The sequence below is a fragment of the Neopelma chrysocephalum genome, unplaced genomic scaffold, assembly GCF_003984885.1.
Source record: "Neopelma chrysocephalum unplaced genomic scaffold, ASM398488v2 Primary Assembly neopelma1_75, whole genome shotgun sequence".
Lineage (NCBI taxonomy): Eukaryota > Metazoa > Chordata > Aves > Passeriformes > Pipridae > Neopelma > Neopelma chrysocephalum.
Genome location: NW_020897736.1, coordinates 4,522,807 through 4,538,079, shown reverse-complemented (window position 1 = coordinate 4,538,079; position 15,273 = coordinate 4,522,807). Strand labels below are relative to the sequence as shown.

At 38.9% G+C, this 15,273-nt stretch overlaps 1 protein-coding gene across 5 annotated transcripts in view; it reads right to left on the bottom strand.

Moving 5' to 3' along the window:
* The window catches only part of GALK2 (galactokinase 2), a 46,153-nt gene that overhangs the window by 5,029 nt on the left and 25,851 nt on the right, over positions 1-15,273 (bottom strand). For all 5 annotated transcript variants that reach the window (XM_027688463.1, XM_027688464.1, XM_027688469.1 and 2 more), the window contains 2 exons: positions 10,051-10,261; positions 2,208-2,409 (listed from right to left, as the gene is read on the bottom strand). In XM_027688463.1, the coding sequence (XP_027544264.1) occupies positions 2,208-2,409; positions 10,051-10,261 (413 nt within the window). The remainder of the gene's footprint in view (positions 1-2,207; positions 2,410-10,050; positions 10,262-15,273) is intronic.

Sequence of the window (15,273 nt, the reverse complement as noted above, 5' to 3'; positions counted from 1 at the left end):
ATGGATCAGCAGTTCCCTTTGAGCAGCTGGGATAACCCCGGTGGAATTGCTCCCCTGAGTGACTGTCACAGCTTATTGTGTGATGTGATCACTGTGATACAATAAACTGAACACAGCCCACGAGAAGGATCAAGAATTGTTCTGCTCAATTACTATCAATCTGTCCAATGGCTATCAGGCTTCTCTGTGTTTTATCACAAAACAGCACGAGATTACAAAGTAATCTCTCAATGTCCAGAAGTCTTCTGTTCAATTTTTAAGTTTGTAGCTTTCTGCCTCAGAGGCCATTCCATCATGTCTGCAAAGGAAATCAGACTAACCTAAATAATCATCTGTATTGTACTCTATTGATTTACAAACCTGGTAAATGAGTATTGCAACTTCAAAAATCCACATGAGTACAGAAGTAAAAAAGCATATGGTAAATTGCATGCTTTTAAAATTCATATTTTCATTCTAAGCCGTACTAGTTACTTAGTTAATAAAAGAAAAAGCCAATTGCTGGTAAAGACACATTTCTGTAATCTTCATTTTTAGGTGGTATTAATTTCGGGGGAGGGGGTTCTAGCTTCAAATTGAAACAGTTTATTTTCCTCAAAACTGGAAGATGTAGAGAAAGGATGGGATATTTGCTTCTAAAAGACAGTGACACAACATTTCTTGACATGAGGCCTGCAAACACTTATGTCACCCTGCATTTCCCTTCTAGGAGGGCAGTAACGCTCTGGCTTAGGGCAGAGTTTCCCAAACTAAGCAGATCCTTCTCCAAGGAGAAGTAGGAACAATAACAGATAAGCAGAATATGAAGGTGGCATCACCAGGAGATATGATGGGAATGCAGGAAGCAGCAGGGACAGGGTGGCTGGGGCAGAGGCAGGAATGGAGTAGTGGTGGGAGCACTCAAGTGGGCAACTGTTTATTCCCTCAAGTCACTGTTACAATGATCACCAACCACTGAATTCCTTCTGTAGGCACTGAATTTAGATCAAAGTCAGCATAAGATGTCTGTCCCATGATTATAAATGTACCAGAAAAATGGAAATTAGGAGGGACTGAAATGTGTACATTGTTTCATGCTGACCCTGTGGTAGGGATGAAATACTGTGTAGAATGTGAGTACTCAGTACTTGTTTTTACTTTCTGTATTGATACATGGTTGTGCCACATCTGATCCTCCCCTGTAGCAGAGTCATGAAAACAACAGCCTGCTGCCACAGCAACCTGTGTGGGGGAGAAGAAAAGGGACAAAGTGACACTCAGGGAATGTGCTTTGGAGTTGAGAGGGCTTGTTTCATCATGGCCAAACTGAGGAAGGGATCCAAAAGAATGATGTTAGAGCAAAGATGGAGAGTAAATAATATGTGGAAAGCTCAGGCAGAGTGCAGAGAGAAGCAGAGTGTCAGCTCTTGTAACAGTTAACACACTCATCTTTTGAATAGTGAAATGCTGTCCAACCTATCTGATACCCTAGACAATATATTTTTAATTAAAAAATGCAAATAGCATTTCACTACATTTCATTATGATTTCAAGGCAACCTAAGATAGTAGAACAGATGGTTATGCCCTGCCACTCCCATGGTGGCAGTACTGAAATGGTTAAGAAACAAAAAGAGGGCAGATTTAGATTAGATATTGGAAAGAAATTCTTTTCTGTGAGAGTGGTGAGACACTGGCATGGGTTGCCCAGAAAAGTTGTGGATGTCCCATCCCTGGAAGTGTTCAAGGCCAGGTTGGATGGGTCTAGTGAAAGGTGTCCCTGCCCATGGCAGGGGGCTGGAACTAGATGATCTTTAAGATCCCTTCCAACCCAAACTATTCTATGATGCTGTAACTCTAAGAAATACAGAAGAAGTAAAAGAGTTCAAACAGAACAAGTAAAATAATGTTTTAAGAAAATGAGTTATGACTTCTTCTACAACTTAAAAAGGAATAGCCAACAGTCTAACGTAACACTTGTGACGATGAGTCAGTCCAAAAGCAAAATCTGTAATAAAGCCATAAACTGAAGCTTTCATCTGAAAGTATTACACAGATGTCAGCAGGGAAACAATTGACCATGTAATGTCCCTGCAGGAGATTAATTTTGTAATAAGAGACAAGAATACTTTCATTTTAAGATTGCAATAGCCAACCATGTCAGATTTTCTCATCAATTCAAACACTATTCTCCACAGACGATTCCTCTTCCTTGTGGTCAGAACTTACAGGCAGATGTCGACCAGGCGATCCAGTTCGGGACAGCTGCACTCATACATCTCCCTGCAGCTGATATGGCTCTGGTTCATTAATTCTCCCAGCAGCTGGAGTGCATTGGCAGGTGTTTTGCTGCATATCTTCTGAAATTCCAGCACTCTGGCAGCTTCACTGTACACGTGCTTTGCACGCTGGTATAACTTAAAGGTGGAGACTAAACAAAAGGAAAACTGCATTACTATTCACTACAAAAGGAACATGCAAAAAAATAGAACTGTAGTTTTTAGTAATTCATATTTTGTGTTAGAACTTTCTAGGCTAAAAGTCTTCTTCAAAAGCTCGCATCTTCTTTAAAAGCCCTAATAAAAATAGTGTTTAGAGTTTATCAAAATACAATGTACACATTTTTTCCATATTGATGACTTCATGCACGTACTCTGGTTATTTGCTGTCACTGAACAGGCCCAGCCTCTCCCTTACTTTGCAGAAGCAAGGCAGTGACAGCCTTAGGGCATTAATCTACAGCTTTCAGGTTTTCAAATCCCAACAGAAAGGAGGCAGGAGAACACCTGGAGGGTGCCCTGTGCCCTGCAGGCAGCTGTCAGCCAGCACCTGCTGGCCCAGGGCCTGGTGTGTGGCTGCTCCAGGCCAAATCTGCAGCATTATGGAACTGTGTGGACAGACCTTTGCTTGAGAGAAAAACACCACAAAAACCACAACACGCTTTTTTTTTTTTTAAACAGTAACAAAAATGCTCTTTCCCTGTTTCGTGATGCACAGGTAACAGAGCCCTTTCAAATATCTTCCCAATGATACAGGCTTACCCTGACTGTAAATAATACTGGATTAAAGGTACAGTGAAGAGCACAGGTGCTTTCACTTTGGTTTTCAGGGTTTATTTTTGGTGTATGTTACTTGCCAGAGTGTTAGTGTTGCCTGTGTGGATGAGATGTCAAGCGCAGACAGGTACTGCTTGGTACTGACCTACTAAGATCAAAGACTAGTGCAAGGATTTTGGCTAAAATTGTTCTGTTGGGCCATGGAAAAGCAATTCCTCTGGGAAGGGCTGGGGGGTGCCCAAACTGTGTGGCCATCAGGGTAGAGACCTTCATCAAGCCTGAATAATGGGGCATAAAAAGGAAGGAGATGGCTTTGGCTAAAGGCTCTGCAAGCCACTCATATTTACAGGAGGGTTTGGTTTGCAGCTAATATCTGAGAATTGATCTGCCTTTCCCAAGCTCATGCTGTAGTTCATTGTTTTCCTCTCTGTTTGCTTTAATACCATGGCTACTATTAAGGAAGTATTGTTCACCAAAAGCATGCATGACATAATTTTATTTATGATTAAATTGGTTTGCTTGAGCTGTTTGGGTGGTAAATATTAAATAAGTGGACTTTAACCTCTATGTGGAGCACCCACTGTTTCATCACAGCACACCCTTGTTAGAGCACCTCAGAACATCCCTCATTTTCTTTCTACATGTAAATTCTCCTTTAGAGCGAGGTTTCTCTCCTCATTTCAGCTCCTGGTCTCTCTTACTTTCAAAAATGGCTGATGAAACACTCAAATAGAGGTAAAAGGAGAAGAGAGACAAGCCCTGTATTTAAAATAGAACTTGCTGTCTGACCCAGACACATGGAGTTCCTACTTGGCTGTTCTGTGGAGACGGCCAACTTCTGGAACCACTTCTGACACTTTCAGCAATCTACATTTGCAAGTATGTGTAGAAATCTTCCTTAAAAGACTGGAAATAAAATTATGTCCAGTATGAAGTTTCTCATATGTACACTCCAGGCTGCAACCCTTACAGACTAAAACTTCATCAGCACCTCTATAATTCCTTTTTTATTTCTCCAGAGGATTTCACAACTATAAATGCTAAAAATACAGTGCTGAGAAAGACACAAGTAGTCTAAAATGAGAGAAACATTCAACGTAGCAGTCTTCTGCTACTGCTGATATTGCTTCTGCTCCTATTTATTTTGTAATTCAATACAGCCTGCTACTGAGAAACCCTGTGCTGCTTGTGTTTTGAACAAGACTTCTGAATGCATTTCAAACTAGGACAGAAATGAGAAAATTTAGTACCCCCCAGAAACATGGACTTGAGAGTATCACACAGGAAGAGCATATTTTGGTTTCCGATTTTATTGCTGCTGGAGTTAGTTGCACTGTGTTTTGCAGAGTGGTGCCTCAGTATTTTTGAATGTTGAAGAAAGGCAGTTCGGCCTATTTTTAAGGATGGTTTCTCTTTAAATATTCTTTTCTTATAAGCCATTGTTTTAGAGCAAGGAGATTTCTAAATGTGCATTCGTTTAGGGAATATCTAAAGTTGCGTGAGAGATTGCCATAGCTCACACTCTCTTGTAAATCACCATTGAACAGTAGTAACCCAAAGAATGAACTGAAAACATGTCTGGTTTCAATTGTCAGGCAACAGACTTGCCAAAGGCTGTGATTGATTCGGAGACCACCCTTTGGTAGAGCAATGCTCCACTGGCCAGATTACCTTCAAAACCTCTGGGGTTGAGCTGTGCTCGTCACGTTAGGAGTTGGCAGCCGGGATGGGCGCTTGGGCTCCCGGCCAGGCCTGAGCCGTGTCCTCGACAGCGCCGGCTCCCAGGAGAGCCTCCCGGGGCAGGGCACAATGTGCTACCTTGACACTGCTCCCTCTCCATGGGAACACAGCCCTTCCAGACAGCTCCAGGCTGAGAAAGAGTGGCTGGCTGTTCTTTGCAGACTCCTTTGTGGACATTTACCCAGTTAGTATCCGTTAAAGGCTGGGATCCTTACGTTGGCTGTTGGTCAGTTATAGGCAGCGTTTTATTTCAAAATAATTATGTTTGTGTTTAAAAAAAAAAATTACAGCTTGCTTTTCCTCTCTGACAGTGTACTTTTCAGACAAAATTATCTTCGGGGCAGCAAACACTTCTGTACTCTTTAAGTCTTATTCTAAAGTAATGTAATGAAATATGTATTTTGAGCTTTCAACACCAAATGCCTCTGATAATACAGAAGTTCTCTTCTATCTCTTCTGTTTGGATGGGTAGTCCACCCAACCATCTCTATCTAATGGAAGATAGCAGGGCACACATGGTATTTCCAAAAATTGCATCTATATTGGAATCTCCTTGCCACATCACAGCCTGTATATTAGCTCCTCATAAAGTCTGAATTAACAGGACATCAGAGCACTATGGAGGCTGTGATTTTAGAAGAAACTCATCAGAATCTGTGTGCTTCATGGGGTCACATTTTTTGACAATTACAAAGGACTGATTTCTTAAGCCATACTCTGCCACTGTTAAAAGAAACAAAACCAGAGGGCCCACTCCTGCTTAGGTTATATCTGAGCTAGGGCTGGAGTGCTCTGAAAGAGGAAAAGCTGAAGCCCTCAAAGAAACCCTTGCAGTGTTGCACAGAACTGGGTTATATGGTCTCACCCTCTGTGGTGCTCAAAGGAGAGCAAAAAAGCAAATTCTTAAAAGCATGTGGATTTTTAAATCAGTTACAATGTTATGAAATTATGTAATTAAACTGAAAATGTAAATATACTTTCCTAATCCAGCAAACTATAATAAAGGCCTGGTTTCTCCCACTTCAACTTATATTATTTCCAAGTTCTCTGAACCTCAGCTTTGCTCCTTTGCAGAGGATTTCTCTCACGTCACCCAGATAGATCCAATTTCCTTACAAACCACCAAATGCCCTTAAAAGAAAAGTGCCATTTTTCAGGGCACCAATAGCTCACACTGCAGCAAGAACCTTCCAAGTTGCTAAGACCCAGCAGAATAACATTAATGAAAGTTTGTCCAAAATCCATATAAAATATCTAAATAAACAAAAATCTGGGCTATTAGTCCCAAATAATTGTGGGTTAACTAAATATAACAGAAATGTTTACTGTGGATTTTGAACTGTATGGTCATATTTTTAATTTTAGCTTTACAAAAACTGTGCAAACCTGTCCACTCCATCTACAGGGATTTTTTTTTCTTTATAAGTAAACCTTGTGGCTTCTCAGCAATTCATATTATTTGTTACAACTTCAACTTCAGCAGATTCCTTTCTTTAGAGGCTTCCTGTACAATTCTGTCTGACCTTTAGCTAAAGACCAACCTCTTCAGGCTATATATTTTTTTTCTAGTTGCTTTGGCAGCTTCCTAAGATACGTTTCATTGTAGATTAATGAGCTGCACATGGCTGATGGGTCTGTTAGAGATTTACAACCGGAAAAACTCACCGATGCAAAATCATGTAGGGGACAGTTTCTCCCACCATCCCTCCCATGGAATTAGGACCCTTCTCTGTTAGACATCCTGCTGATTGAACATGATGAGGGTGAAGGTTTCTGGCTCAGAATGTATATAAGAAAATGCTGCCAGATGGCTTTAATTTGAGCCAGATTGTGAACCCCCTACTTGAAGTGGGGAACAGTTACTCTGCTGGGACTGCTCAAGTAACTGTTTGCAATCTGGCTTTCTGAAAATAAACCAGGGGACGAGTCAGCACTGGATTCAGTGACCCATTTAGCAGACACCTGTTTCAAGATTATGATAACCACTGGTTTGAAGTGATTTTTCATCCAGAGGAATGCTGGCTTTAACAAGGCTTTTGCAACTAACCTTGTTGACTATTCAGTGCTTGTACCTCACCTGTGGCACACCCCAAAGACCTGAATCCTCCAGGTATGGGATTGGCTTGGAGCAGCCACCTCTCTGTTTTTGTGGAATGGAATGGTATGTTCCCAAATCTTTCCATGATAGGGATCAGGCTAAAGCTGAAGTAGGCACCTGGACCCTTAAGCTGGGAAGTGCTCTTAGGTCTACCAGTTTGGAGGTAACTTCTGTTCCTGTAGGACATCTCCTGGTGCACAGACAGAGCCACCTCACAGAACACCCGGGACCCCCTTCACCTACACCTGTCTGTGCAGGGAACAGGGAAACTGTTCCTGCACTGAGATCACCATCAAAAGCCACGAAAGGCTATTCGAGCACCACTCATTGAGCTGCAGCACAGACTTAGAATTCTCTTTCCAGGGGACAAACAGGAGTTAAACAGCCAAATCCACATAGCAAATGGATGCCTGCTCCTCCAATGGCGATTTCATTCCCGGGTTTAAATGTCAAAATTAGACTGCAATTTTATACATAAAAAGGAAAAATGAGTTTGAAAATACCTCATTTAAGAAGAAAAAAACATTTCATGGTTAAAGGAATACACTGTTTTACAGGAAAATATCCTTTTGTGGTGAAGCTTATAAATACTTAACGTCCCACAATCACCACACACTACAAGTTCTGCGAAGCACTCGAGTCCAAGCCAAAGTTATGGCACAGTGCACCTTAAAAAGTAATAAATATTATTTTTCTAGAGATGTTCAGAAGCCACAAGTGCAATCCATGTGTAAACATTTGCAAGGGAGCTTTAAACTCAGGATTTTGAGCTGGCCAAGGAACAACTGTAAGGAGTTTAGAGAGGCTTTATAAACCCTCTGTGCTTCTCCAAACGTGGGGAACAAGTGGGCTGTACAGTGGGGAACTGCAGAAATCTTAGAGTACTTGCCTATAAAAGGGATGCAAAGTTGCTGTGTGCTTCCAGACCTGGCCTGGGACTTGCCCAAAGCCTGTCCATACCATTTTCCTTTGAGATACAGAGTTTTTATCTGGTCATCATTATATACTGATAAAACTTTGTTACTGTCACTGAAGAAGTAGCGGAGGGAAAGCTGGACTTAAGGTTAAAATAATACTTAAACATGAGATACAATGCCAGTAAAAAACAGTATTTGTAATGATCACTGGGCTTTGAATAACAGAAAAAATTAAAACTACTGACAATATCTATTCAGCCACAGAAAAAACTCAGAATGCAATAAATTATATAAATGGAAATTTGCATGTAAATAATTTACCCTTAATATTATAATATTTTATCAAAAAAGTTGATAGAATGTATACAAAGAAAGAAAGATATCCTAAATGTTATGGTTTGTTCTTCACATTGAACAAAGTAGTTCAACAATGCTGAAATTCTCTGCAGAGGTTACTGATTGGATGGTATGTTTTCTCTCACATGAAGAAGCCAGGCATTGTCATTAAAATAAGAGTGGGAAAGCAGAGGGGAAATAAGAAAAGTATTTTAATCAAACAGCCTGTGCTTTTCCAAAGCCAATGTAACACGTAATCCGTGTACTGTATAAAAAAAACAAACTCTGGATTTAGATTCTTTCTTTCTGTGTCTGTCTTGTTTCTTCTTTGCACATGTTTTACAGAAATATGTTATTTAATTTTATATTGTACATGCAAAGACGCTTTCAGCGTAACCCTTTTTAATTGGTCTTATCAAATGAAATCATGGTCATGCAAGTTTAAGAGATTCTGTTCAGCAAACATCTGCAAATGGTATTCAGAGCTACAGTATAAAATTTCCTTTGAGTTTCTTCTGTAGCTTTTATGTCTCAATTTTTTATCCAGACTTTGTTTTTTGAAAAAAATCAAGATAACCTGTATAAACAACTCGATTCTCCAGAACTGTAGAATTTTGTTTTACAAACCAGGTGTAAGGAGTATAAACATCTCTAAGTTAATAGTCTTGCTTCGTGAAGGGGAGAGTACGGGGACAGCGTAAGAGATTTACAACCTTGGAGTTTCCCATGAAAATGTTACAGAGTGCAGGTACCTGGTTCAGTATATTCCTCATGTACAGACAGCACAGAGTTATCAAAACTCTTTCTATGGAGATAAAGAGCTGGATTAAGATATCCTAGTCCATCCTGGTACCCTCTGGCAGTGTAATTAGACAGTAAAAGTTTCATACTGCCTGATACCACTGGGGTGCAAAACAGGTTAGAGATTCAGGACCTGGTCCTTGGTCAACATATAAAACAGTCACTCCAGATAGATGGATTATTTAAATATAAGTGTCAGTATAGATAGCTCTATTATGGATTTATATACATCAAATGTATACATTCCTGAAAGCAGTCTTGGCAAGGACTGGCAAGGATATAAGCCAGCTACAAAAAAATAGAGCTATTAAGGCTACAGAATGGAAACAAGGAAGAAGGATTCTATGTAGTTCTTAAAGAAATATTCTGATCTCAATTGGAAACCTGTTATGAATGCAAATGAATTATTTAATAAATTCTTTATTAGTCATTGTTATTAGCGACCCTTTCAGGATCCATTCCATGTGTGACAATGCTCATGACTGTATGGTATAATCATAAACAATAATACAAGGGAAATACTTTAAAGAGTAAATTGTTCACCTCCACCAACATTTTCCTAAAAGAAAAAGAAATAGTGATAGTGACAGAAACTTTTCCCAGGAGAGACCCAGATGATTTGCTGCCCAGTGCATGTTTTAGGAAGTGACCAGGTATTTATCAGTCCAAAAATAGAAACACAAGCCCATCTATGCTGGTCTTTAACACCAGTTAAGTGAGAGCAAACAGGCTTCATTTTAATGACTCTGTAACCATCCAAAATGTTCAGTTTTCTTGTACTTACTGCCTAAAAAGGAAGCCTAGTTTAGACTCTTCCCTTGAAAAAAAAACTGGGTTATTTAGAAATGACTCAAACAGCATAGGCTAATCTGAAATACTAAGGGATCTGCTGTTTCCATCATTTTAGAAACAGTTCAATCAAAATCAAAGTTTGGTCTATTTTTTCAAAGTCACAAATTAGAATGAAAATATCAATTGATGATGATATCAATTCTTTCAGTTGCTAACCAAGATTCTGGGTGAGTATTCTGGCAAGACTTCCACCTGCACTACTTATTAATGCATAACCTTTTTATATAATACAAACATTGTACAGTAAAGCCCACCATTTCATATATGCTTACCATCTTGAATGTTTTGACTAAGGATCTGAGAGCGCAGCTCCTCCAGGCTAATTCCCAGGCATTTACAAATTTCCTCTGTGCTGTAAGGCTCAGGATGTAATACCTCCTCGACAATGGTCAGCATTTCCTCTAGGCTAACTCCTAGCTTGCTTTGCACATCATGGAGCCTCAACATTTTTTTCCAGTCCAAGCCTTTTGACTTTGAGAGAAGCTGAAATTAAAAAACAAACAAACAAACAGAAAATATTGTACTTTCCTGTTTCGAACAATTAATTATCTGTAAATACCTGTAAGGGCCCATTTTCTCTTCTCACTTCTTAATTGGGAACCATCAGAAACTTTCTATTATTATGCAGCAGGCAATCATATTTATTTACAAAAGGTCTGTGAATGACAGCTATTCTTCCCTCAAATCAGATACTGTCTGTAAAAATCCTACTGGCATTATTTGTGTGGAATCAAGTAAATGATTTATCCTTTTCCATGAGCTTTGTTACTTCAAGCACTTATTTACCTTTTACAATCCCATCTGGACAACTGCTTGTAAAAATGCTGTGATATTGTAACACTAACAGTCCTTAAAAAGTCTATTTCTGTACCATTAGCATTTGCTCTAACGTTTAAATCTCAGTTTGACCTTTCCAATACGCTCCTGGAATTTTCTGATGAACATTAAGGTTGTCATTAAAACCCTTGCTCGTAATAGCCTTAAAAATTTGAAAGTGATCATAAGATTTGTTTGGAGAATAACTGTAACCTTTCTCAATCTCTAGAGTTTAAGGCACATTTTAAGTACCTTCTTTTAATATCCAATTTAAAGGGACTTTTGAGCCTTTACAGGAACATTACGATGTGTGGGTCAGAATCTGTTCCATTCCTACATGGTTGCTGTGAGGTTAATTAGTTATAGATGCATCTGCTTTCCTCATTGCTGGCAATGATATTGTGCTCTGTGGATCTTTGTGATGTTTTGGCAATTGACAGTAGTTACTTCAACACCACAATCCTGAAGGGCAATATGCCAAACAGGCTTTTCCCTGGAAGGTTGTTGTATGTGTTGATGCTCTCTCGTGCCTAATGAAAATGGTTGAGCAAAGCAGCTTTCCTCACAAGGGGAAATATTTTTGATGTTATGAATTATGGAAGAATATTAAATGGTCGCTGTGGGATCCTACTGACATATCAGCTTTGATTTCAACAGATTGCTACAAAGCAAGACACAGATTAGCAGGGACACAGCACTGTCGTTTTACTGTGTTCATAAGCACATGGCTCATCTCCAGTTCTGCACCATTTAAATTGAGATTAAAATTTCCAAGTATGCCAGATCAGGCTGTATGTTTGCAAAGACTTTAAACCAGTGCAACAAGATCAGAGAGTGAAATCCTTTTTCAAGGTTCAAACCCCTCATCAACAGGGCCAAGATTTCACCCAGTGTGTTTTGTTACTCTTTTCAATAAGCGCTGGTTTTGAGCGAGATTTGTTTGAAATCATTTATGTCTCCGTTCAGCAAAGCCACTTAACTTCCTGGTTAAAAAGTCATGGAATTTACATACATGTCTGAAATGTATTTGCTTTGTTTTGTGCAAAGTTACAGCATGAAATTTAGGCAGAAGATCCACTGCCCAACTATCTGCCGTAGATTCTTGCTCTTCTCCAACAGCGCCTTTGCAGGGGCTCCTCCAGTTTTGCTTTACTACAGTATCTAAAAATTAACTACTTTTGGTGCCATCTAGTGACTTGCTGAGATTTATGTGAGGCTCAGAAGAGCAGAACAAACAAAATCCAATCAAAATCCTAATCATATAACTCTGTCGCCATTTAAACATAATTTTCTCTGTTCAATGGTAGGGAAAGAAGCAGTACTGTTTAGTGGCTAATGCAGAAATCAGGGAGAGAAATTTTCTTGTAAAAGAATGATTAAGTCACTTCTGATCTCTTTTTCAAAGGCCCTGAGTACCTAGAACTCCACAGCCTTTATGTAACTTTTTTTTAGCTTACTTATTGGTAAGTTAGAATAACAATTATTGCTTCATTTTACTTAAATACTTAAATATTTTGTATGGTGGTGCACCTTTGTGTCATGTTTTTAGATCTGCTTTAAGGTGCTAACTGAATGGAAATGTTTTTTCCTTGTGCTTTAATCCTAATATTCAGCATCCCCTAGACTTTACTACCAGAAGTTAAACAGAACTAGGAATTTATAAACAATAATGTTCTATAAGGCAACGAAAATTTTCCTACTTCCTTTTTGAATAAATAATCCCCTGCAGAAATATACCACATGCATTGTCACATCTGTTCCCATTTCTGTACTCAAGGGAGATGCTGTATTTCAGGTGAGCCAACTAGGCTGGGGTTTTACAGGTCAAATGTTCCAAATGGAAACCGGCCCTGTTGGGCCAGCGGGCACGGCCTTGCTGGAAAGGTCTGTCCTGATTCCAGCAAAGCTTCTATTCTAACAGCACTGGGAAAAATGTTATGGGCAAACAGAAATGGTTTTTGAAAACAGTCTAGCTGCAGCAGCTCACATTGTAATGGACACAGAACAGAAATGGGGGAAAAGAATCCCATCTCTTTAATGTACAAAAGTAATCCCAACACTGCTTCCACAGTTGGATATTTTCTTCATGATCTCTGACTAGATGGATTAAAGATGTGGACATCATGCAGCTGGCTCTGAAGTGCCAGGATATAGCATCTGCGGGCTTTATTGTCCTTTATTGTTCAACAGGCACACTGGAGCACTGTAAGTAACTGAGAGGAAAACATACTTGGTAAAAACGATGGAACAAATATAAATAAAAGAAAGTCTGACTAGGAATAAGTCCAGAAATACTTCTGTAGCAACATCACTTTCTTACACATTACATTTCTACAATGCCATCTGAGCATCTTTCCACATTTAACAAACACTACTTGGTGAACTCTATGGCATTCCAGTTGCAGACATTCTTGGCACAGGCTCCAGCTGACAGTGGAGGGAACCACACACGGCGAGCGGGGCAGAGCGCGGCGCTCACCAACGCTCCTGCAGCACCCACTGGGTGAGGCTTCGGGAGGATGAGGTACAAGTTAATTTTCTTTGGAATTGTGAGTGCTCTGCAGAATTTAAGTGTCTTTAAACACACAGAGTGCAAGAAAGCACTCAGAGGCTGCTCCAAGAATAGAGAAAGGGATAAAAAAAAAGAACTGAGCACAAGAATGACTCTCTAGAAGGGAAGGAAAAGGAACAGAATCTAAGAAAGATAATTTTGTGAGGATGATCACAAGTTCACTTGGTGTAGGACGGACTGATATCAAAATGTTTTACATTAATGCCAGCAGGGATATGTTGTGTTGGCATCTTTACTTACATAGAGCTTTCTGCAAGCAGTTTGAAATTCTAGAATTACCTAAAGCAGAAAGGGGGAAAAAAGCCTATCCTAAGGCTCTTAGAATGAGCATTTCTTTTAAAGCATTATTGTAAGGCCCAGCATGTTATTTCATAGTTCCATTAGCTTAATGGTGCTTAAAAGACTTCCCTGTTTCCACTTACATACCTGCCCTCCTTCACCCCACTGTGACCTCTTCCTAAAGACAGTCTTTTCCTGGCTCAACGTATTTTTATAGTGTGTTCAACTTTCCATCTGGGTAGCATATGTTTAAAAACAGACAGGTGTATGTTGTTAGTCTCCTTACAATCAAGCATCTGCTAAAAGTACCTTTTTAGAGATTGCATCATAGCTGACAGGAATGTTAAAAAAAAGATCTTTCCTTACTACCTTTTTAGTTTACTGCACGGGACTAATAAGTTAAAGCACTTTAGAAAACTGTGATTCAGCTCACAAAATCTGGTACATGGAACAATACTTCAAAAGCTCTTACAGCTTAATGCACTCATTGTTGCACTTTGCCTTTTAGAATAGATCATCTGTGAAGGCTCTCTATTTCTTATGCAAAAAATCCAAATTTCCAAAAGAAGCTCTTCCTAAAAAACACATATTTAGTGAAGTAGCTATCCTAAATTAGAAGTCTATCAGTTATACCAGAACTATCATATAGACAGGTCCTTATATTTGTTTTCTCAGTGGCATAAGAATCTTTTTATTAACTTCAGTGACAACAGCTTTAACTATGGTCATTGGTGCTATAGTTTTACCTCACCTTATATACAACTGAAATGCAGCTATTTTTTTTAATACTTGTGTTTATAGCCCATTGAAAAAGTCATCTGAGGTTTAGCTTCCCTCCTCGAAAAATATCTCAACACATTATTTTATAATACATTTTGTCAGTATCTGATCATCTCTTCTACTATTTTTTTAGCACTAACTAAAACATAAAAGAAATTACTGTTTTATAGAATCATGATGCCAACAGATGTTCAAAGAACTTCTGAATATTCATCAGATATTGGCCAAATGTTTTGTGGCAAGGAATTCCACGCTGGTTTTCAAAACTTTCTTCTAGACTTTGTCACCCAAATTCTGTTCTTTCACACAGCACTCTATGCTGGGAATAACTGCAGTGAAACTTTATGCTTACTCCTCATTTACTCTAAACAAAGAAAAATGAACTGTCTTCGCATAAAAAACTCAAATTATGCCCTACATCTACATATTCCTGAACGTACAAAATCCAGAATTGAAGCAGAATTTAGATTTTTTTCTGTTCAATTTCCATACATTTTAGAGATAATGTCAAGCTGTAAACTGGCAGTACAATGTAAATGTTGGGGTTTGATTCAAGCCTGTTTTTTAACTTTACACTGACATACATGCTGCTATTCAGCATTTCCAATATTACTTCCAGGCCTCCAACTAGTAGCTTTGATGTTCTCTAAATCCTAGAAAATACACTGCTGTTGCCATATATACATATAAACATGTGACCATACTGATTGCTTTCCATTATTTGTCATTATGCAACTTTAATTAGAAACAGTCTATCTTATTAAGTGAGAATATTTTTTTCTGAAAAATAGACTTATTTCCTCCACTGAAATATAATACAAAATAAATTTAATAGAACTAAATCACATAATCTTCTATATAAGGACAAAATCCTTGGACTTCCATTAAGCTCAGCAGGAGTTCTGCTCCTGCAGATGGAGGTGACTGGTTCTGGAAAGAAAAATTATACTTAAAGTAGCACCTAGCCAGGTGTTAAAGACACAACTGGTCAGCAGTGGAAAAAAGCACATATTTAGATGAAGGTTTCATTAGAGTTTGACATAAGCCA